The sequence below is a fragment of the Lycium barbarum genome, chromosome 10 (assembly GCF_019175385.1).
Source record: "Lycium barbarum isolate Lr01 chromosome 10, ASM1917538v2, whole genome shotgun sequence".
Classification (NCBI taxonomy): Eukaryota; Viridiplantae; Streptophyta; class Magnoliopsida; order Solanales; family Solanaceae; genus Lycium; species Lycium barbarum.
Genome location: NC_083346.1, coordinates 104,216,607 through 104,241,354, shown reverse-complemented (window position 1 = coordinate 104,241,354; position 24,748 = coordinate 104,216,607). Strand labels below are relative to the sequence as shown.

At 34.8% G+C, this 24,748-nt stretch overlaps 1 protein-coding gene across 1 annotated transcript; it reads right to left on the bottom strand.

Moving 5' to 3' along the window:
* Nucleotides 1–3,706: 3,706 nt before the first annotated feature.
* LOC132613773 (7-deoxyloganetic acid glucosyltransferase-like) lies at nt 3,707–6,052 on the bottom strand. The gene is made up of 2 exons (XM_060327991.1): nt 5,383–6,052; nt 3,707–4,748 (listed from the first exon to the last, which is right to left on the bottom strand). The coding sequence occupies exons 1-2, from the start codon at nt 5,864–5,866 to the stop codon at nt 3,817–3,819; spliced, it is 1,416 nt and encodes a 471-aa protein (XP_060183974.1). The 5' UTR covers nt 5,867–6,052; the 3' UTR covers nt 3,707–3,816.
* Nucleotides 6,053–24,748: the final 18,696 nt, after the last annotated feature.

Below are 24,748 nucleotides of genomic sequence, written 5' to 3'. Positions count from 1 at the left end.
TTTATTCATTCTTGGCTAACATTTATTTGCAAGTTGTATTTTTTTTTAACTTGCAAATAATACATGAGTTATACAAAAATAGTAGAATAATAAAATCACCAATTTTGAACCATTTCGTTAATTTCCCCCACATCATATTCGGTCATGGAAATATCTTCAAAGTCTTCCATTTGGTCCGGTCCACTAGCTATCAAATCTTCAATTTCTTCCTCTTCGCCTTGCTCCGCTTCTGAGTTTTGGTTGCGTCGCTCCGATCTAATCCAATCTCGAATGCACACTAGTACTTGCAAGCTAAAGCCGGATAATGAATGTCTATGGTCTCCAATTTGTTGTCTTCCTTGGCTAAATGCGCTCTCCGAAGCCACGGTTGATACTTGAACCGTAAGGATATCTCGAGCCATTCTTGAAAGTACCGGATAGCTTGCCTTGTACTTCTTCCAAACGTCCAAGTCATCCTTGATATCCACATTTGGCTGCATCAAATAAAAGTTAAATTCATCAAAGTTTGCAGTAGAAGAAGAAGTTGGCTGTGAATGTAAAACTTTTAAACCCGACAAGCCCTTTTTGCTACTCTGAGAAGTAGTAGGGCGTGGAGCAACGGGTGTAGCACGTTCTTCCAAACTAGAATAATGAGTAAAAACTTTTCTAAACTCATCATCAATAGCGAGATCGGCTTCAGCTAAAGATGGTTGAACTCCCTCTTCAATTTCTAAAAATGTATAAATTTGACTAACCAAATTTTTAGTATAAGACACTTTTAAACAATGATTTAAAAGGGAACCCAATATAAATAAAGTTGGGATGGAAAAAAAATACTTCTTAAATTTGATTATCATTTCAAAAATAGCCACTTGATAATCGGGTTTATATTTATACTCTTGTAAAACTCTAGCTATTTCCGCTAAGTAGGCTAAAATTCCGGTTACCGTGGGATAGAATTGTCTAGAAAAAGAAAGAGTTGCATTATAAAAAATTTCTAAGAGTTCAATACATTCTTTAACATCTTCCCAATGCCTAAAAGTTAACCAATCCTCACTATCAATATTATACTTGTTGTGAACTTGTTGTATGGGAATCCTATACTCATATGCTTGTTGTAGCATAATGTAAGTGTAGTTCCACCTAGTCTCAATTTCTACTTGAATTTTCCTAGGTCTAAGGTTATTTTCCACACAAGCATTCTTAAAATCTCTAATTCTTCCCCTATTAGCATTACAAAAAAGAAACGCAACAGCATTTCTAACTTTTTGAACAGAATCATCAAAATGCATAAGACCATCTTTAACAATTAAATTTAAAATGTGACAACTACATCTTACATGAAAAATATTTCTTAGAGGAGGGTTTATTTCTCTTTTTAAAAGACCAATTGCCTTTGTATTATTAGAAGCATTATCTAAAGCAATACAAAGTGTTTTTCTATAAATGTTAAAAAATCTCATTATAGTAGACATTGAATCGGCTAAAAATTTTCCATCGTGACGACCTTTTCCTTCGTCGTATAAAAAAGTTATAATTCTTTTTTGCATAACCCAGTTGTCATCAACCCAATGACATGTAATAGCAAAAAAATCTAAATGGTTAATACTAAGACCCAAATCAGCGGTAAGACAAACATTACAATTTAAAGAATTAAATACATGGCGCAAATAAAATCTATATTTTTTAAACAAATCTATAACATCGGCTCTACAAGTACTTCTAGGAATACCCTCAAATAACGGGTTATAACAACGTTGAATGTAAGTAACAAACCCCAAACCCGAGGGAAAGGAAAATGGTAAACAATCATAAGCTACCATTTTAGCTATTTCTACGCGTTCTTTTTTCTTGTCATACTTAAAATTTCTACCGGTTCGTGGGTCTATCGTCATTTGAATCCCCCCCACACACATTTGAACCCGTTTGTTCTCCCCAAATATCCATATGTTTGGTTCTCATATGAGCATTTAGTGTACTCGTTCCACCATCCTTACCAGTTCCTTGCTTAAAACTAAATACTTGTCCACATAGGGTACATGTAACTGATTGGTTTTCCCTATCCTTAGTCATAAATTTCCAAACTTTAGCTGTTGGCTTACGAGTTCTAGGCGGTTTGTCTTGTGTATGTGATTGTGCAGGACCTGTATCTCCTATGGGATTTTCGGGGGGTTGTGTTTCATCATCATCATCATCTAAGTCTTCATTAAAAGTGTCGGTAAAATGTTGTTGCATTGCCTCATGACCTAAAAGTGGATTATTTCCACCAACATCAATACCTAAATTAGGTGTTTCTTCCACAAATGTTTCCTCATTAAGCGCACCCCTAACAGTACGACTACTACTACCGGCACCACGTCTTAATCTCTTTGACATTATTAAATAGAAATAATTTAAATCACAATCAAATAAATCACAAGAAAATAAATTACAACAAATTAAATTTGCTAGAATTAAATTGCGTAAATTAAATTTCGGAAAATAAATTGCTAGAATTAAATTGCGAAAATTAAAGATAGAGTTGGAACGAAGGTACCAAATTGCCGGATTAATTTCCAACAAAGCGAAGGCGGCTAGAATTGCAAATCCACCAAAGCTACTTCGGATTGTTGCAAAATCACCAACTCCACCAACAATATTATAATTGCAAAATTAATAATTGAAAGTTGAAACTATAATAAGACTTTGTGGCTAATTATTGCAAAGTAACTATAATTGAGAGATTGAGATTTGAGAGAAAGATGAAGAAGAGTGAATTGAAATGAAAATGAAGAAGGGTTTATATAGGGGTGGGGAGGGGTTAAAGTGTTAAAAAAAAAAAATTGGGGGCCAAAAATTAAGAAAATGACCGTTTGGCAACGGCCATTTTTGCAAATGGACCGTTGCCAACGGTCCATTACCGAGGCCCAACGGCTCTTTCCTTTTTTTTTTTTTTTTTTTTTTATTTTAACCGGTTTAACCGGTCCGGTTCCGGTTAAAAAAAAATTGGAACCGGACCGGTAAACTAATATCCGGTTAACCGGAACCGGTTAACCGGTTCCGGTTTAACCGGTCCGGTTACCGGTTAAAACCGGTTACAATGAACCGGTTGACACCTTTAGTCTATGCATTGAGTGTTACATTACGTTGTTGCTTTTTCCTCCGTTTCTAAGTCTTAGTTTGGGCACTGAGTTTATAAAATATCACTAATAAGAGACTTTTGAATATTATGATCTTAAATTAAAGATGTGTAATGTATCAGAATGTCGTTTGAGTTTGAATCTTGTGAACATATCAATGTCATGTAATGCATTCGAATAAAAAAGTTATTACACATAAAAAAGTGAACTTACATTTGAAACAAATTAAAAGAGAATGTAACTCCTAATACACATAAATTATACACAGAGAGTACTAAATAAACTATTCTGTTCTGAGTTGCTCTCGTTTTTGCAGATCTTGATTTTCTTCTCATCCCAAATTGACATTCTATTTCTTAATACCAGGAGTTTAACTTAATATATATTTTTTTTTAAAAAAAGTAATCTATTAAAGTCCCATCTAATAAGATAATTTGGTAATAATAAAGTAGGAAGGTGAGGATATCAGAAACAAGGTTATGGCGTTGATCTCTTATTTGAAGTCTGTGCTCTTCCTAGGTTAATGCATACTTATTATTGTTTTGATCTTTATTTTTCTTAAAAGCTTGGTTTATTATTGCTACAGAGCTACTTATAAATGACTGCAGTTCGAAAAGTGAAGCTACATTTGTTGCTCGAGTAATTATTCAGAATGAGCAGAATAAATCTGCAATTTTTAGGCAAATCCTAGCTAACAAACGCTTAAAAAAATCAAGTTTCAGCTCTGTCTCATTGGCGGAATCATCAATCTTATGTCCTGTATAAGACGGTCCAAATTAACGTACGACGATCCACCTTCATTGACAGCTCTTTTTCCCAAACTTGCCATGTGCTCTGCTCTTTGTAAGAATTCACCTATTCTCTTCTCCATCAGATCTCTAATCGATTTCCCAATGATGTCTCTGTCACATGTATCTTTTATGTCCAATCCCATCTTCCAAACCTCGCTAACGAATCTACTATTCACTTGTTGATCAGCAAATCTTGGCCAGCAAATCATAGGCACTCCTTCAACTATACTTTCCAATGTAGAATTCCATCCAGAGTGAGTCAAGAAACCCCCAATCGCCGTATGTGCCAACACCTTTTCTTGTGGGACCCAATCAGCCATGTAGCCCCGTTCCTTTGTACCCTGCTCCAGCTCTACCGGAATCTGACATTTTTCTTCTTGTCCAATTATCAAGTCTGGCCTCATCACCCATAAGAACTTTTGTTCACTATTTACTAACCCATACCAAAACTCTAACAAATCCTCCTTTGTCACCCCCGCGATGCTTCCAAAACTGACATATATCACAGATTTTGGTGGATGCATGTCGAGCCAACTCATGCAACTCTCATCTTCTTGCCACAAACTGTTTGAAGAGGTAGATTTTGTTGCAAGTCTAGCCTTTAGAAGGGCATGAACTGCGCCAATTGTGTAAATATTTGGACACACAGTTCGAATTTGAGAAAGTATGGGGCCTTCAAGGTCTTCAAATGTGTTAAGTATGAGTCCCCGAGCTCGAGCAGTTTGTTGCGTCTCGGTCATTAGTAGCCTGAAATCCGGGCTAGTTAAGTCACTCGCTCGGCAAAAGCTCGGAAGGTCTCTACCTCTCAGAAAGTCTTCCATGCCTTTTACCTTAGTCACTGTCAAGTCCATTGCATTTTCTGTAATTCATGTATAACCAACCACGTAGTTTAGAGACAAAAGACAATTTTTATTAAAGAAAAAATATGAACTCTAAAGAAAAAAGACCTTCGGTCATGAGGTGAGAATTTCATGATAAGGCCACATAAATATATATATATATATATTTAAGGAGGCAAATAATCTCATCCACGTCAAGGTGGGTCTCCAGCACCTCCACACCCAAGATCGGATAGTGTAGACAATATTAAGAGAGTTAATATCAAATAAACTAAGAATTGGATGGATCTGGCTCTACTATGTAAAAAGATAGACTTTAAGTATAATTGAACCCCAAAAGTTAGTTAATGGAATGAGAATTGCCATATAAAGAGGGAGAATAATCTTGTACCATACTGATGTGGGACTCTAGCCCCCCCCCCCAACCCCTCTCCTCCCCCCCCCCCCCCCCCTCTTTCCTCAGGATCTAGAGCATGAAAATATAATATAACAAATCAAGATTGGATAATCCAAGATTTGGAATAAATATGACTGATACTATTATAAAGAAACCTTTAAACAAGAGCTTATTTTTCCACTCACCGTCAAGAAACTTATAATCATGATACAAAAGTTGAAATGCAATGAATTATCTTTGTCTCGTTTCCATTTTACCTTTAAGGGGCAGCTCTCCAGCTTGAATTAGCGCAGGGATACAAAAATATGACCAGAAAGCACAGGCACTGATGGTACGGAAATAGATGATAGGCAAGTTGATTTCCTCAGCTACATCAGCCGCCATGCTTAAGATTCCATCGGCAATAACACACGTCACAGGAGAATTCACTAAGAATTCTCTAAGAAATGGTTTGGCAATTGTGTTTAAAGAATCGTAGAGCTTCGATACTCCATCACGAGTATTGATTTCATCCATAGAAATTCCATGAGGAAGTGCTTGCAAATGAAACTCGCTACTGAACCGGGACATCACATCTGTGTGGTTGAGAAGGCGGTCATGAGTGTCAATGGTGACAAGAAAGGAGATGTGGAAGTTTGAAAGAGAAAGAAGTTGGGCAAGTTTAAGCATGGAATTCACATGGCCTTGTGCTGGGAAAGGGAAGATGGCAACATGAGGTACGAAAGGCAATAATGGATCCATCACAAACAAGACTTCAGCTTCTTTCACAATGACTAAGCTTGTGGAGTATTGGTGTGTTTTCCTTACATCTTATAACAGAATTGGAAGGAAACAAGAAGAAACTTGCTAGTAGTCTATATTCCGTATTAGGCAGGCCAACTTTCGTTTTATTTTGCAACTGCAGCTGGGACCAACTAATTTATTGCACTATGACATGGGTTTTTGCTCTGCCACTTTGATATTATTTCATGGATATCTATGGCCCTAACTTTTCGTGGATTTGAAATTTCTAAAGCATGGGTGCATTAGTAAAAAAAAAAAAAAAGTTAAGAAAAAGTACTAAGTGTTATAAAATAAAACTATGAAGTAAATACACAGAAGAAATATGTAGAGAGAATATGTAGAGAGATATCAGATTATCTTACTTCTGCTCTTTCAACATTGCATCTGTGCATCCTATTTATAGGAGCAACATACAAAGGAGATATTTTAGGATATTTGGGATATTTTGGGATATTTCCAAATTAATGGATATCCACCAAGTTGTGATATTTACAACACTCCCCCTTGGATGTCCATTAATAGATGATGTACCTCGTTAAAACCTTATTAAAAAAAAAAACCTTGTGGGAAAAAGTCCTAATGAAGGAAAAAGAGTGTACATATCTAGAAATACGTTTTGAGAGCTGTCTCATTAAAAACCTTACCAAGAAAACCCAATGGGACAAAACTTGGTTAAGGAAAAAAGAGTACAACGCGTATTTCACTCCCCCTGACGAAGACCAAGATTCAGATGTCGGAGTCTTCGCATTCCAATCTTGAATATCATCTTCTCAAGAGTTGAAGTTGGCAAAGATTTAGTGAACAAATTTGCAGGATTGTCACTTGAATGGATTTGTTGCACATCAATATCACCATTCTTCTGGAGATCATGTGTGAAAAATAACTTTGGTGAAATGTGCTTTGTTCTATCTCCTTTTATGAAACCTTATTTTAATTGAGCTATGCATGCAGCATTATCTTCGTATAATACTGTGGGTATTTTTGTATCACACTTCAAGCCACATCTTTCTCTGATGAAATGTATCACTGATCTCAACCACACACATTCTCTACTGGCTTCATGAATAGCGATTATCTCAGCATGATTTGAAGAAGTAGCAACAATGGACTGCTTGGTCGATCGCCATGATATAGCAGTACCTCCGCATGTAAACAGATAGCCCGTTTGAGATCGAGCTTTATGTGGATCAGATAAATAACCTGCATCTGCATAACCAACAAGATTTGTACTACCTTTGTTAGTATAAAAAAGACCCATATCGCTAGTTCCCTTCAGATATCGCAATATATGCTTAATCCCGTTCCAATGCCTCCGTGTAGGAGAAGAGCTATATCTTGCTAGCAAATTAACAGAAAATGCTATGTCAGGTCTTGTAGCATTAGCAAGATACATAAGTGCACCTATTGCACTAAGATATGGTACTTCAGGACCAAGTAGCTCTTCGTTTTCTTCCTAAGGTCGGAACGGATCTTTGCTCACTTCAAGTGAGCGAACAACCATAGGAGTACTTAAAGGATGCGAATTGTCCATGTAAAACCGATTTAAAACTTTCTCAGTATAGGCAGATTGATGGATAAAGATCCCTTTTGCGAAATGTTCAATTTGCAGACCAAGACAGAGTTTTGTCTTTCCGAGATCTTTCATCTCAAATTCTTTCTTCAAATATTCAATCGCCTTTTGGAGCTCTTCTGGAGTTCCAATGAGGTTTATGTCATCAACATAAAAGCAAGTATTATGAACCCTGATTTTGTTTTCTTAATAAAAACACATGGACAAATGGCATCATTTATATATCCTTCATTTATCAAGTACTCACTTAGGCGATTATACCACATACGCCCTGATTGTTTTAAACCATATAATGATCTTTGTAATCTGATTGAATACATTTCCCGAGACTTTAAACCAAATGCTTCAGGCATTTTATATCCTTCAGGAATTTTCATATAAATTTCATTATCAAGTGAACCATAAAGATAAGCTGTAACCACATCCATAAGATGTATTTCAAGGGTTTCATAGACAGTTAAACCCATGAGGTATCGAAATGTTATAGCATCCATAACTGGTGAATATGTTTCTTCATAGTCGACGCCGGGTCTTTGAGAGAATCCTTGTGCAACAAGGCGTGCTTTGTATCGCATAATTTCATTTCTCTCATTTCTTTTCCGTACAAATACCCATTTGTGACCAACTGGTTTTACACCATTAGGCGTTTGGACTACAGGTCCAAAAACCTCACGTTTAGCAAGTGAATTCAATTCTGTTTGAATTGCTTCTTGCCATTTTGGCCAATCATATCTTCGTCGACATTCTCCGACAGATTGAGGCTCCTGATCCTCACTGCCTTTTATAATATTTAGTGCAACATTATATGCAAAAACACTATTCACCACAATTTTCGAACGATATAGTTCTTCACTCACTGAAGTCTCGGGTTTGTTGATTTCCTCAGGAATATCATAATTAATCAGCTCTTGAATCTCTTCATGAGATCCTTTCATAGTGTCATTCTGATCATTGTTTGTATTTCTTTTTCTTGGATTTTTATCCTTGGAGCCCAATGGCCTACCACGCTTCAGGCGTGGATGAGATTCAGAGGCTATGACACTAGTAGATTGTCCCTTTGGAACATCAATTCGAATAGGCACATTCTCTGCAGGGATATGCGACTTAGTTATTCTTTTCAAATCAGTAAATCCGTCTGGCATTTGATTTGCTATTTTCTGTAAGTGGATGATCTTCTGGATCTCCTGCTCACATATAGGGGTACGTGGATCAAAATGAGATAGTGATGGAACTCTCCACGCAATTTCTCTTTTGATTTCTTTTCTCTCTCCCCCTACTTGTGGAAAATTTGTTTCATCAAATCGACAATCTGCAAATCGGGCAGTGAATAAATCTCCCGTCAATGGCTCAAGATAGCGAATAATGGAGGGTGATTCAAACCCAATATATATTTCTAACCTTCTTTGGGGGCCCATCTTAGTGCGCTGTGGTGGTGCTACAGGCACATATACAGCACAGCCAAAGATTCGGAGATGAGCAATATTTGGTTCATGACCAAATACTAATTGTGACGGGGAGTATTTATTATAATGAGTCGGTCTAAGACGAACAAGAGATGCTGCATGTAAAATAGCATGACCCCAGACGGTTGTAGGCAACCGTGTTTTCATAAGTAATGGTCTTGCTATCAATTGCACACGCTTAATAAATGATTCAGCAAGGCCATTTTGGGTATGAACATGTGCTACAGGATGTTCAACCTTTATCCCAACTGATAAACAATAATCATCAAAAGCTTGGGATGTAAATTTTCCAGCATTATCAAGACGCATAGCCTTTATAGGATAATCTGGGAAGTGTGCCCTTAAGCGTATTATTTGTGTCAATAATTTCGCAAACGCCAGGTTGCGAGACGATATGAGGCACACATGAGACCATCTCGAAGACGCATCTATTAGAACCATAAAATATCTGAATGACCCATAAGATGGGTGAATAGGTCCACATATATCTCCGTGTATACGATCTAGAAAAGCAGGGGATTCAGTGTCAACTTTCATTGGTGATGGCCTGGTTATCAATTTGCCCTGATGACAAGCGACACATGAAAATTCACTACTTTCAAGAATCTTCAGGTTCTTAAGTGGATGCCCTTTTGAATTTTCAATAATTCGTCTCATCATTATTGATCCAGGATGACCCATTCGGTCATGCCAAAGCACAAAAGTTCCTGAATCGTTAAACTTCTGGTTTACGATTGAGTGTGCTTCCATTGTACTAATTTCTGCATAGTACAGGCCAGAAGACAAAGTTGGTAATTTCTCCAAAACATATTTCTGGCCAGAGATATTCTTTGTAATGATAAGATATTCATCATTTGTTTCATTTAATGTCTCAACGTGATATCCATTACGGCGGATATCTTTGAAACTCAACAAGTTTCTTGGGGATCTAGAAGAGAATAATGCATCTTCTATAACAAGTTTCGTCCCCTTAGGTAGAAATATAGTAGCTCTTCCGGAGCCTTCAATTAATTTCGAATTGCCAGAAATTGTATTAATATTTCCCCTTTTTCTACGCAAGTGAGAAAAGTATTTATCATCTTTGAATATAGCATGCGTTGTTCCACTATCAATCACACAAATATCTTCATGATTGGTCATTGATCCAAATAATATTTGAGGATTTTCCATATATTCTTCGAGGCTTGTAAAGTATTTGCTCGAGATGACAGAGTCTCGTGCTGATAACGTGTTATAAAATAAAACTATGAAGTAAATACACAGAAGAAATATGTAGAGAGAATATGTAGAGAGATATCAGATTATCTTACTTCTGCTCTTTTAACATTGCATCTGTGCATCCTATTTATAGGAGCAACATACAAAGGAGATATTTTAGGATATTTTGGGATATTTCCAAATTAATGGATATCCACCAAGTTGGAATATTTACAACACTAAGCAGGAATTGATTGGTATTTTTTTGGGATTCAAGCAAGTGAGCCATTTTTTTTTTGTAACAAAGTGCCAACAAATAATAACTAGATCAATTCTATGAAATGTATAAATAAAATATCTAATTTAACGGAAAGATCGTTGGTTCACGTGCACCGCAGCTTAGGCATTAAATTCCCCCGGACACAGGCCATAAGAACGTCATAAGAAATTAAGTTTGTGCCTAAGCATTTATATCCGGGAAAAATATATAAATTTAGTCTAAAGGTATTTAATTTATCTTAATTACCTATTGATCTATAATATTTTTCACCGTCATCATCATCTCAAATATGTTCTTATTTGAAACGGCTAATTATCTTGTTTCTGACAATTGCTACGGTGGAACCACGTAAACACTTGAAAGAACCAAATTTACCCCTAAACTATCAAATTGATTTATATATATAACTTTTACAGTAATTTGAACGTGCCCTTAAATAATTGAAAAGGTCTAAATATATACCTGAATAATCGAAAATTGTTCAAATATACTCTTATGTAGCTTTCACCTATTAGATAAATTAGATTAACTTTTTTCACACTGAAACCAGTTAGTGAATAGGATATAATTGAGACGAAAGATAACGATAGAGGTTTCTCATGGACCGATAGGTAAATGAAAGCAAATGTAAAAGTTAGGGATATTTTTATAAATTTCCTTTTTAGTAATCGAAAATCTCATCATGTTGATTGTATTTGTCAGTTTTATTTGGTTTTCCCTTCATTTCCAGAATCATTAGATTGTTCTTACTTAAATCAACTCATGAGTATCACATTTTCCCGGAAGTGCTGTCCTTTCTTTCTTTCTTTCTTTCCCCAAGGTGTCAAAATTCATTTTTGCTTTTTGTTTTAGAACGATGCCGCATTAACTAGATCCATACAAAATGAGAAGTTGAATGGTCTAAAAGCTAACGATTTCCAAGGCTCGTGTGTACTTGTTTATTTAAAGAGAGTTATTGATATTATAAAGAGATGCGAATATATCTTGAAAACACCGTTATCTTAAAACGGTGCCATGCCAGACAATAGTTTTATTAAAACCTTTTTTTGTTGTTATTGTAAAATAAAATATAAATAAAAAATGTAAAGAGAGAAAGAGCCAGTTTTTCTTATTTGTTTTTGGGGCGTGTCTTTATTTGACAAAGACTCCGGTATTTATAAGATATTTCTTTCGTTTCATAATAAGTGTCATCTTAATTAAAAAAAAAATATTTCATAATAAGTATTACTTTAGAAAATCAAGACATAAATTAACTATTTTTCCAACTTTACCCTTAGATGAAAATGACAAGTTTAAATAATATCTAAATGGTGATTGGAAAAGTTATATAGTAAATTGGTATTGTTGAATTCTCAATGTCAAAAGGATTTACTACTTATGCATACTCTAATTAATCAAGAGGAAAAAGTAATTTATTTTTATTATATAAGGGTAATTTAGTAAACTTCACATTGCATTATTGGTTTCTTAATATGCGTGTTTTTTGCTAAGGTGATACTTATTATGGGACGAAGGGAGTACAAAATACATAGGTCACAGCTAGGGGTGTACATGGACCGGGTTGTTTTTGGTTTTTGAAGACCAAACCAAACTAATTGCATCGGGTTTCTTAAATCTATAAACCAAACCAAACCAATAAAAGTCGGGTTTTCTCGAATTTTTTGGGTTGCTTAGGTTTTTCGGTTTTTTTTTTTTATAATGTCTTTATACAAAACATACAACTTGTACTTCATATTTCTTTAGTCCTAATAGATACGACTATCTAATTAAGATATTTATTAAGAAAATAACACAAAATGTGAGATGAGATATGACTTTGTACTAGCATATTCAACCAAAAAAAGTAATGAAATTGTATAGAATAAATTATTTTAATCTAAACGTACTAATTTATACTATAATAAATACGGCTAATTTATAAGTCATATAGAAAATTATCATAATCTAAAAGTATTAAGTCATGCTAAAATAAGTATTGATTAATAAGTATTAATTACATGACTAGATGTAAAAGAAAAAATATAAAATTAAATTATGTATTTTCACTTTCTAAACCAGTATAAAACTAAAGAATAGATATCTATTATTATTGTCATTTCCTAGTGTTAGAATTGAATTTCTTTGTTAGAATTAGTATTGATTTGATTTTTATTGAATTTTATTTGAGTTATTAATATCTATAGGCTATAAAACTTATTGACCATTCAAAATTCTAATTCCAAGCTTGAAATAATATGTTAAAAGACAAAAAACTATCAAAAATTTTAAGAAATTTTTATAAATTACATTATAAATAAATAAAAATTATGTATAAAATATTTTTAAAATTTTATAAATGTAATGTCGAGTTGATTTGATTCGTTTGACTTTTTTAGTAAAACCAAACCAAACCAAAAGTGTTCAGGTCTTTATTTTTAAAACCAAACCAAACCGATAGTGTTCATGTTTTTATTTTTAAAACCAAACCAAGTCAGACCAAACCACTAATCGAATTTTTTTCTCAGGTTGGTTTGGATTATCGATTTGGTACGGTTTGTCGGTTTCGTTTGTACACCCCTAGTCACAGCTCACAAGTATTAGGTGATGACTTATCTAAATACATGTATGTCAAATGATTCATGGAACAAGATGCAATCATTCCGTCCACTTTCACTTGTCCACTGTATTAAAAATAAATTTTCAATTTTACTGTAGATTGACCAAATGAAATAACATTAGCCGAGCATCATGAAGAGTCCAAAAAATTATTTAGGCATGTAAGGATGTTATATCCTCATCAGCCTAATATCCTCAATCAAACGGCCTAAATCTTGGTATGATAAGCCACCTTCACTAACACTTGCTATTGCCAAACTGCTCACATGTTTAGCTGATATTTGGCACAAATATCTAAGTTTCGTGTCGTTTTCTCTCTTTCTTAATACTTTACTTGCTTTGTTAAGAATAAAGTCGTTGTATTCGGGCTTATGTTGTTATATGTTTGTGAATAGGTGCAACGCAACCATTTGGAGGAGAACTAAGCAGTTTTGGTGGACTTTTGGAAGCTTTGGGATCTGAACGTGGCGACTTGAGAAGCAGAAACAGTAGAGAAGAAATGACGAACTGAAGCGTTCGCTTTCATCCGTATCGCGAGGCAAAAACGCAAATAATCGACCTCTGACTAATGGCCACAATCAGGCTTTTCATCCGCATCGCGTGAAGAAAGCGAGCAAAACAAGTTTCTAACTAAATTCTACCATCAGACTATATGATGTGATTCTTCGAGTTAACAAAGAATCAATCGACCAGGATCTTAATCTTGAAGCAATTTGATAGGCAGATTCAAGAAACTGACGTATCTCAAGTTATAGGCATCAGATTAAAGTGATTCAAAAACTATGTGAAAGATGACAATTTGAACTATAAAAATGGCTCTTGAATCGTTTAAAAAAGGTAAATATTGAGGGTACAACGATGGAAAGAAAATTAGGGTTCTGGGTATGAAATAGAACGAAATTATTTCAAGAAACGTGTTCTTGAATGATTAAGAACCAATAAAGTTCCTAAGTCACCACTTGAAATCAACTTACGTGATAAAGAGACACCACACGCTATTGAAAACAAGATAAATACTATCACCACCTTGCTAGGAACCAAAAAAAGGATAAAGAACACCAAATAGAGAAAATAACTCTATTGCAAACTAGGGTTTATGCTCAAAAACATGAATTTTATATTTACAAGTCATAAGAACCCTTTATATAGGCCTAGAGTCTCTTCTTTTATGAATACAAATCCATATTCTACTCTAGAAAGGAAATAACTAAAAATAAGGAAAGTAAAATGTCACGACCCAGCCCCGTGGGCCGCGACTGGTGCCCTACTTGGACACCCAAACAGACAAACATATCAAATCGTAACATACTTATCCAAATCTAATCACATACAGATAACGTATATAGGCACAAATATCACACGCTGCCTCAAATTATATCAAACTGTCTTAGACATATTTCAAACGCAACCATATGCATATACATATATCAAAAAGCCGGCAAGGCTATCGAATGTATCAAAAGCCGACAAGGCTATCAAATGTACCAAAAGCCGACAAGGCTATCAAATGGCACAACAGCCCAAAACACATATACGAATGCACGCCGACAAGGCTGCCATAACGAATAGAATCATATAAACACAATTGTACAGAAGTAGGCACACACACCCACAAATACGTCTACAGACCTCTAAACAGACAAACCGAATCATATGGCGGGACAGGGCCCCGCCGTACCCCTGAACAAATACATATATACATAGCGAACAAATGTATACCAAAATGTGTGCTCTGAAATGAGAAGAGCACTCCAAACAGCAGAAGAGGATGTCCTAAATGGGTAGATCACCAAACTGTGCGTCTGTACCTGCGGGCATGAAACACAGCCCCCCGAAGAAAGGGGGTCAGTACGAAATATGTACTGAGTATGCAAAGCAGAATATACAGAAAACAAACCTGAGACATAAACGAAGCAGAAGTGCCGGACATAAGTACAAATCCAATCATATCAAAATGTTTAGTTTCAAACATGTAAGTCATGCATAGGGTACAGAAGAATATGGTCGCCCTCCTGTCGATGGCGCCATAACACAGCATAACACCAGAAAGTTTCAAATCTCCGTATCCCCGTCACATATCACATCACAACATAACGCCATACACAGCATAACACCAAATATATGTGAAACCCGACCCTCATTAGCGAGTAGCTCGGAGAACCATAACACAGCATAACTCCGGAGTATATCAAAATGCGCACGATAACAGAACCGGCCCGGGAACCGGCGAAAGATATAACAGAACGCACGAGTAGAGTCGTGAGTAGTCATATGCATAAAATCATTATCATGAACTCAAACATAAGTAAACTGATCATACTTGAAAAATCGAAATAATAGTCATAACGAATTCTTTCAAAAGTTCCCGAATTACATAAAGGAACGTCGCGGGACCCACGGACGGGTATTTATCCAAGTCAGGCCCACTTATGGAAAACATACTCATTATACATAATGCAAACTCTTATGAAAATGTTGGAACAATCCGAGCCTTTATGCGAAAGATATGCATTCAAAAATTACGAAGTTCATTAAAGTGAAACCTTTTTGTACAAAGTTTGGAAATCACTTCTTTCAAAAACATAATGGTTCATATTTCATCAAATCATACATAAGAGTGCCAAGGAATATATATATATATATATATATATATATCATATCATGCTCGGATTTCGGATTTGGAATTTCCTTAAGGCTTTAATCTAGCCTATGTAAAACTAAGACATGCCAAAAAGAAAGGAGGATGCTTTACATACCTCGTACGCACTCCAAGATAGTCAATCTAAAGTAAATCCCAATCTACGCCTCGGGCTCCCCAAGGTCTACAAATATGCCAACGAATATCCAATCATTAGCTAAGGACACTTAAGCCATTCATTCCAAACTAATCATTAAATTCTACAGAAAATTCGGCAGCACTTCCCCTGTAAATAGGCCATCCCGAGAATTTATCTCGCTCAAAATCAACAACAACAACCACAATAACCAACCTAGTAACATTGATAACCAATTCGAAAGGCAAAATAATAATAGTAACTCTCTTTTACATCATTCAACAACTTTCATAAATTCAACTCGACGACTTACCTTCAAGCCAACATCGATGCTTATATATATTTAAATACTAACCCGAATCCATACCAACAATACTTAAAGACATTCTAAGCAATTCATACAACATTTCCAACAATCCAAAATTTTTCCCTTCCTTTCCACATAATGTAACTCTTCCATTCTAACTTCACACCATCCAACTAATATCAACATTTTTTTTTTTTTCCATATTCATCAACTAACTCAAGATTACCCAAACATATTTCAATAACATTTTAAACAATATCCAAGGATTCGAACCATTCCGCCCATTTCCATATTCCATTCGAAACTTCTACAATTGCAACGAAACTACCAAATCGCATTGTTTTCTTCCAAATTCATTAATAACAACCATAGTTCACATTTAGCATCTTACTTTCATAATTGCATAAAAATTATATAAAAATCACTTAATTTCTCATAACAACATACAACCAATTTCAACACTAACTCAACTCGTTAACCCTTTATCTACATCATCAATGTCACAACGACACCTCTAACAAGCTAAATAAATTTTAATTCACCATTCTCTTTCATTACTATGGCTCACGGCCACACTCCTCTTCACACACCCACACGACCTCTATAAAGTTTTTAACCATTAATTTCCTTCATTCTCATCACATAACCCATGATAACAATAACAATAATCATATGAACATAATCATACCCTCAATCCTTTCAATTTAGCAAGGATAGCAATATGTCCATAAAATAACACAACTTTAAATTTAACCATTTAATTCCTACATAATGCTACTAAAATCAATTCCTCATTCTTACTCAAAACACCCCCCTTACACGGCTCAATTTATAATTCAACATCAACATACATAACCCGTTTGAATTCAACACACATCTACCAAGCTATACAAGTCTAAACTACCTCCAAAACATGTAGAAAAGAATTAAATCTTACTTTAGAGACAAACTCTAATTTTTCACCATGAAATGTCTTCAAGAAAGCCATGGCTACCATGAGCTCCATCTTTTTCCTCCTCTTGAGCTTCAAATCTCTCCAATTAATTGTGTAGAAGGGGGCAAAAATGGGCTGGCCGTGAACAGTGCGCCGCCTGTGAACAGTGGCGGCGTGAACAGTGCGTGAACAGTGGCGGCGCCGTGAACAGTGCGCCGCCGTGAATAGTAGCGTCGGGAACTTCTCTCTCTCTCTCTCTAAGCTTGAGAGCTTCTCTCACTAACTCTACTTTGATGGATGAGTTTTGTGAATAATGGAGGAATATAAGTCATCTTATGCCTTATATAAGTAGCCCTTAACATTGACACATGTCCCACTAATTTACTTGTCTAACTTTAATTAATCAATTTTTGTGATAATCAAAGTTGAAAATTAAAAGCTCTTATTTAATGTCCGAAAATAATTCCTCCTTTAACTTGAGTCGATTTGCTTGCGGATAATTTGTCGTATAAATGTACGGGGTATAACATAAAATCCCTATTTTATAAGGAAAAGAATAAAGAAACTAGAATCTTACTACAACTAGGATAAAGATCCTACTAATGATAGGAAATTAAATCCTACTATAATATAAATCAAGAAACAAAAAACCTATTTAGAAAAGGATTCAAGAAACAAGAATGGGAAATAATGTTCAAACTTGAGCTTCTTGGACTTTTCTTTTTCTTGAATTTCAGTCCTGTGTTTCTTGATTTTCTTCGATTTCTTGATATTCTTCATCTTTCATCAAGAAACACAAGACTGAAATTCAAGAAATCCAAGAAAATCAAGAAACACAAGACTGAAATTCAAGAAAAAGAAAAGTCCAAGAAGCTCAAGTTTGAAGATTATTTCCCATTCTTGTTTCTTGAATCCTTTTCTAAATAGGTTTCTTATTTCTTGATTTATATTATAGTAGGATTAATTTCCTATCATTAGTAGGATCTTTATCCTAGTTGTAGTAGGATTCTAGTTTTTTTTTATTCTTTTCCTTATAAAATAGGGATTTTACTTTCCTTGTTTATAGCTATTTCCTTTCTAGAATAGAATAGGAATTTGTATTCATAAAAGAAGAGACCCTAGGCCTATATAATGGGTTCTCATGACTTGTAAATATAGAATTCACGTTTTTGAGCATAAACCCTAGTTTGCAATAGAGTTATTTTCTCTATTTGGTCTTCTTTGTCCTTGTTTTTGGTTCCTAGCAAGGTGGTGATAGTCTTTTTCTTGTTTTCAATAGCGTGTGGTGTTTCTTTATCACGTAAGTTGATTTCAAGTGGTGACTTATGAACTTTATTGGTTCTTAATCATTCAAGAACGTGTTTCTTGATTAATATTCGTTCTATTTCATATCCAGAACCCTAATTTTCTTTCCATCATTGTACCCTCAATATTTACTTGTTTTAAACGATTCTAGAGCCACTTTTATAGTTCAAATTGTCATCTTTCACCTAGTTTTTGGATCACTATAATCGGATGCCTATAACTTGAGATACGTTCGTTTCTTGAATCTGCCTATCAAATTGCTTCAAGAATAAGATCTTGGTCGATTGATTCTTTGTTAACTCAAAGAATCACATCAATTTGGTATCAGAGCACAGTTAAGGATTCGGATGAATATGCAACCAAGAGGAGGACGTTTGGTTCAAGAAGATGAAAAATTATGGCAACAGGAACCTCTTTTCCGCACTAGATGTACCTCTCATGGAAAGGTATGTTCGGTACTTATTGATAAAGGAAGTCATGTTAATGTTGTTTCAGAAGAGATGGTTTCTAAACTTGGCTTGTCAATGAAACCTTATCCATATCCTTATAGCATCAAATTTGAGAATGATGATGGTGGTTTAGAGGTAACTCGTCAATGCCTAGTTTCTTTTTCTATTGGCAAAATATATAATGATCCTGTTTGGTGTGATGTAACAAAGATGGATGCTTGCCACTTATTACTTGGAAGACCATAGGTGTATGAAAGGAGTGCTAACTATGATGAATATCATAATACCTATTCTTTTACAAATGATGGACGAAAAATTAACTTGGTTCCCTTGAATCTAGAAGATGTTGCTAAAAACTCCAAGTATGTTGATGATTCTTTTGTGATCAAATTACAAATCATTTGTCCCATCAATGTGGAACAGCAAACGGAGGAGAAGAATTAATTAGATCCACAAGTTGAGGATTTACCTCCAAAGTTTGATGAGGATCCATTAGAGCATCCAACCATTTGTGAGATTGAGTTTCTACCATTAAGAGCTTTTGAAAAGAATATAGATTTTATTTCTTACTCCACATCAACCAAAGCAGCGTATTGCATAGGACCAATAGCCTATGAAGATTTGGAAGGAAAAAAGGACGAGTTTCTGAAAAAAGAGTCTATGAATGAGAGTTTAATATATGATGTAGTTCGAGGAAGAATTATTCCCCCAAAGGATGAACCTTTGCAAGAATGTGTCAATTTAAGATCTCTCAATTTCATTGAGGTTCATGGCTATAACCACGTCAAATCTAGGAGTTAGCAAATTTGTCAAGGAGTTCTTAAGAAGACGTGATTTGATCTCCAACCTTGATCCAAAGGTAGTTGAATTTGATTTATATAAAGGTTTTCATGGCACTATCTCAGATTTTTCATGCAAACACCACATAGGCACGAGAGTTTTCAAGATTCATGAAGATCAAAAAGAGATAAGTTTTGATCATGGCTTAAACATTGAAGATAAATTTAAGATGATATATTTGAGAAATCATGGAACAAAGTTACTACTAAGAAAGTGGGATTTGGTTCGAACAAATGCAAAGCTTGTTGACAACATGATGAAGGTCTATGACAAGCTAGAAAAATGCAACTTAGAGCCTGGTGAGTATGGATTGTTCCCAATTTTTTTTGCTAATCTTTCATCGTTTATGGAGCCTTTAAAATCGAGGACGAGTATTTCTTAACAAGGGGAGAATGATGAAATATGAAGAAGATCAAGAAATCCAAGAAAATCAAGAAACACAAGACTGAAATTCAAGAAAAAGAAAAGTCCAAGAAGCTCAAGTTTGAAGATTATTTCCCATTCTTGTTTCTTGAATCCTTTTCTAAATAGGTTTATTGTTTCTTGATTTATATTATAGTAGAATTTAATTTCCTATCATTAGTAGGATCTTTATCCTAGTTGTAGTAGGATTCTAGTTTTCTTTATTCTTTTCCTTATAAAATAGGAATTTTACTTTCCTTGTTTATAGCTATTTTTTTTTAGAGTAGAATAGGGATTTGTATTCATAAAAGAAGAGACCCTAGGCCTATATAAAGGGTTCTCATGACTTGTAAATATAGAATTCACGTTTTTGAGCATAAATCCTAGTTTGCAATAGAGTTATTTTCTCTATTTGGTCTTCTTTATCCTTGTTTTTGGTTCCTAGCAAGGTGATGATAGTCTTTTTCTTGTTTTCAATAGCGTGTGGTGTTTCTTTATCACATAAGTTGATTTCAAGTGGTGACTTAGAAACTTTATTGGTTCTTAATCATTCAAGAACGCGTTTCTTGATTAAACCTAAGATCTGATCATGGTGTTTAACTCATTTCATTGACCACTGGATCACACCATTGGGTGCATTCTCCCGTTCTAATTTAGTTGATACTATTTTTTATTTTATTTTTATTTTAAGAAAATGGCATATTTTTATATTTGAAACTAATTTAATTTCAAACTTTCAATTTTATCCTTAATAAAAGAATTTTATCACCTCAGTCTGAGCTCATCGTACAAGACTTGTCTAGTGCGGTTTACATCTTCTATGTTATTTGCGGGCAATTGCACTGGGAGCAAATTTTACCCAAAGAGCACCCAAAGAATAGCAATTGAGAGTTCTAAATTTACCAACAACAAAAAAAGGAAGTTTAAGGTCATACAAGTGCGTTTAAGTTCGTAAGTTCAAATAGGGATAATTACTTGGCATAGCTATCTCTAAGAGGTAATTATTGATAATAACTACCTTTTACTTTATTTATATTTAGTAGCTACAGTGATTTGTAAATTACTATTCATAAATATATCAAATATATTAGGTTTATGGCTTGTATTTCCCCCTCACTCCTCTCTTCTCTCTCACCCCTCTCTCTCCTCCATCCCCTCTCTCTCTCTCTGTTCCCTCTCAGATCCGCTCTCTCACCTCTCTCTCTCCTCCATCGCCTCTCTCTCTCTTCATTCCCTCTCAGATCCGCTCTCACCACACAAACTTGTGAAGAGAAAAACTAGAGAAAGAAGAAGAAGATCTAGATATCTTACATTAGCCAAAAAGTGCTTTATATAAATTCAATTCAGTTAATTCAGTTTCTAATTTAGGGTTTGCCTTTTCGTTTGACTCGAAATTTGGATCCGGTTGTTCAATTCCCGAAGTTACTCCCAAATTCGGATCGTTTAATCAGGTCAAACCTATTTCTGGTAAAGATCTGAAATCTGAAGAAAGGGTAGTAAAGGAAGAAGAAGAGAAATCTGATGTTATTTTGTTGAGTTTAGTTGATGGGATTAGAACTGTGGATTGATATGGATTGGCATTACACAGTGAATTGACGGAGCGGAGATTTTCCCGATGATCTGAATTTGGTGTATGTTCCCCACGTTCTGCTCTATTTGATTGTTTTTTCGTCAAATATGAGTGTATTTGAGTAAATATAGTGTATTATTAAAAGGATTTGAATGTATTTCGTTTATTTCAATCTAAATACATTCAACGGAAAAGGGTCAAAATTACCCCTCAACTACTGAAAATGACCAACTTTACCCTCCGTTTGCAAATGGGATCAAATATACCTCTGCCGTTAATAAATTGGGTCATATCTACCCTTATAAACTAACAGAACTCCATGTCATATTTTTACCCATTTTAAATTTATTTAATTGGTGACATGGACTGCCACATCAGAATAAAACATACCCCACCTTTCGTAACGTTTAATATCTTCTTCTCCATCTAAGAAAAGCAATCACCGGTTTTGTTTGTCTCTTCCTAAACAACTTTGGGGGCTTTCATGGAATCGGGGGCGTTGGTTGGATTGATGATGAATTATTCTGAAATAGTTATTGCTGTAAAGAATCATAACTTCCTCAAGAATGAAGACCTAGTGACCCTGCAGTCATTGCTGTCCCTCACTCCTAAAATTTCTCCTCTCATTGCCACCCTCCTCTCATCCACATCCAAATATTTTCACTCTATCTACCTAAATTTTGATGATTTCACCTCCAAATTTGAAACCCTTCAAGAAAATCAGGTCAAACGCCAGAAAACTTCTCAGTATACGAATCTGGTAATTCCAATCCAATAAAAAATGCACCAAGAAAAAGAGACCCAATTAGCCAAAAAATTCACTTTATCTTCCTAAAATTTGGATCTTTTCACTAACTTTCACCTCCAAATTTGGAACACTTCAAGAAAATCAGCTTAAAACACCAGAAACCTCTCACTATACGAATCTGATAATGGCAATCTAATAAAATAAATCCACCAAATTCACCTCCAAATTTGGAACACTTCAACTAAATCAGCATAAAATGCCAGAAAGAACATGTTTGGGTGTTGGGTGAGGGCTGGCTGGGGGTGTGGTTGAGGCCAAAACCGGTGAAAGTTTTTTTTAGATGGAGAAGAAACGTAAGATCCTAAAAAAAAAAAAAACAAAAAAAAAAAATGGCGTAGGTTTCATTCCGATGGGGCAGTCCATGTCACCAATTAAATAAATTTAAATGAGTAAAAAAATGACATGGAGGTCTGTTAGTTTTTTAAGGTAGATATGATTCAATTTATTAACGGCATGAGTATTAGGGGTGGGCACGGTATGGTATATACCGAATATCATATCGATACCGAAGTTTTTAATACCGCGATTTTAGTATTATGGTATTTGGTATGGTATTTGGTATGAATTTAAATTTTCTTTGGTATTCGGTATGGTATTTGGTATTTATAAAATGGATATTGAAATACCGTATAACATACCGAAGTTTATACTACATATATACAATCCATATATATTATATTTACTACTGCTAAATATATAGACTAGTTTTCGTATAAAAAATTACATCACATCTCATTTAATGCCAATTTGTATCTAATAGAAAATTGTACCATCAAAGCTAACTTTTTATCTAATATTTTCATGCTTTTAGTCTTTCACATATGCTGAGGCCTAGAAGCAGCCTTTAATTTGTCTCTGCTATTTTTCCAATACATTAAGACTTGAAATGGTGGAAATGGCCTATTCTCTCTGCTGCTGAATGAAATTTTTGGTGTAAAATTATTTAGGACCGAAGATTATGCTTAATTTTGGCTAATGTTGTTTAGACTTTGAAACTTTGACTACTCTATCGTGATTCAAATGTCCGTTGTGCAATTGATTAACGAAGAGAATTGCTTGTACTTTCTTTTAAATACGTCTATTTGTGTATGGTGTTAGTTTAATATAATTGAGAAATCTCGAAGTCATAATCCTTTATTACATGAGTATATACGTAAGTCGAAGTCAAATAAACTATGGTTACCGAATTACCGTACCGTGAAATACCGAAACCGAACTTAAAAATACCGAACCGTACCGAATTAATTTGATATGGTAATGGTATCGTATTTTTAAAAACCGAATACTGAAGTTACCGAACCGAAGTTTCAAATACCGTACCAAACCGTACCATGCCCACCCCTAATGAGTATATTTGACCTCATTTGCAAACGAAGGGTAAAGTTGGCCCATTTTCGATAGTTGAGGGGTAATTTTGACCCTTTTCCGTACATTCAAATACAGTCAAATAAAAGGATTTCTAAGTGTTAATAAATTCAAATACAGTTGAATACATTTAAAATGATTTTTCTTCATTATGCATCTGAATTTTGTTGAAATATAGTCAAATAGAGTCGTTGCCTGATTGTATTTTTTTCTTTCTTTTTTGGAATAATTACTTAGCATAGCTATCTCTAAGAGGTAATTATTGATAATAACTACCTTTTAGTTTATTTATATTTAGTAGCTAAAGTGATTTTTTAAATTACTATTCATAGCTATACCACATATATTAGGTTTATAGCTTGTATTTCTTCCTCACTCCTCTCTTCTCCCTCACCCCTCTCTTTCCTCCATCGCCTCTCTCTCTCTTCGTTCCTTCTCAGATCTGCTCTCTCACCTCTCTCTCCTCCATCGCCTCTCTCTCTCTCTCCATTCCTTCTCAGATCCGCTCTCACCACACAAACATGTGAAGAAGAAAAACCCGAGAAAGAAGAACAAGATCTAGATATCTTACGTCAGCCAAAAAGAAGAAACAATTGTCCAAGTGCTTTATATAAATTCGAATCAGTTAATTCAGTTTCTAATTCAGGGTTTTCCTTTTCGTTTGACTCGAAATTTGGATCCGGTTGTTCAACTCTCGAAGTTACTCTCAAATTCAGATCGTTTAATCAGGTCAAACTGTTTCTGGTAAAGATCTGAAATCTGAAGAAAGGGTAGTAAAGGAAGAAGAAGAGAAATCTGATGTTATTTTGTTGAGTTCAGTTGATGGGATTAGAACTGTGGATTGATATGGATTGGCATTACACAGTGAATTGACGGACCAGAGATTTTCCCAACGATCTGGATTTGATGTATTTTCCCGATGTTCTAGTCTATTTGATTGTTTTTTCCTCACATCTGAGTGTATTTGAGTAAATAGTGTAT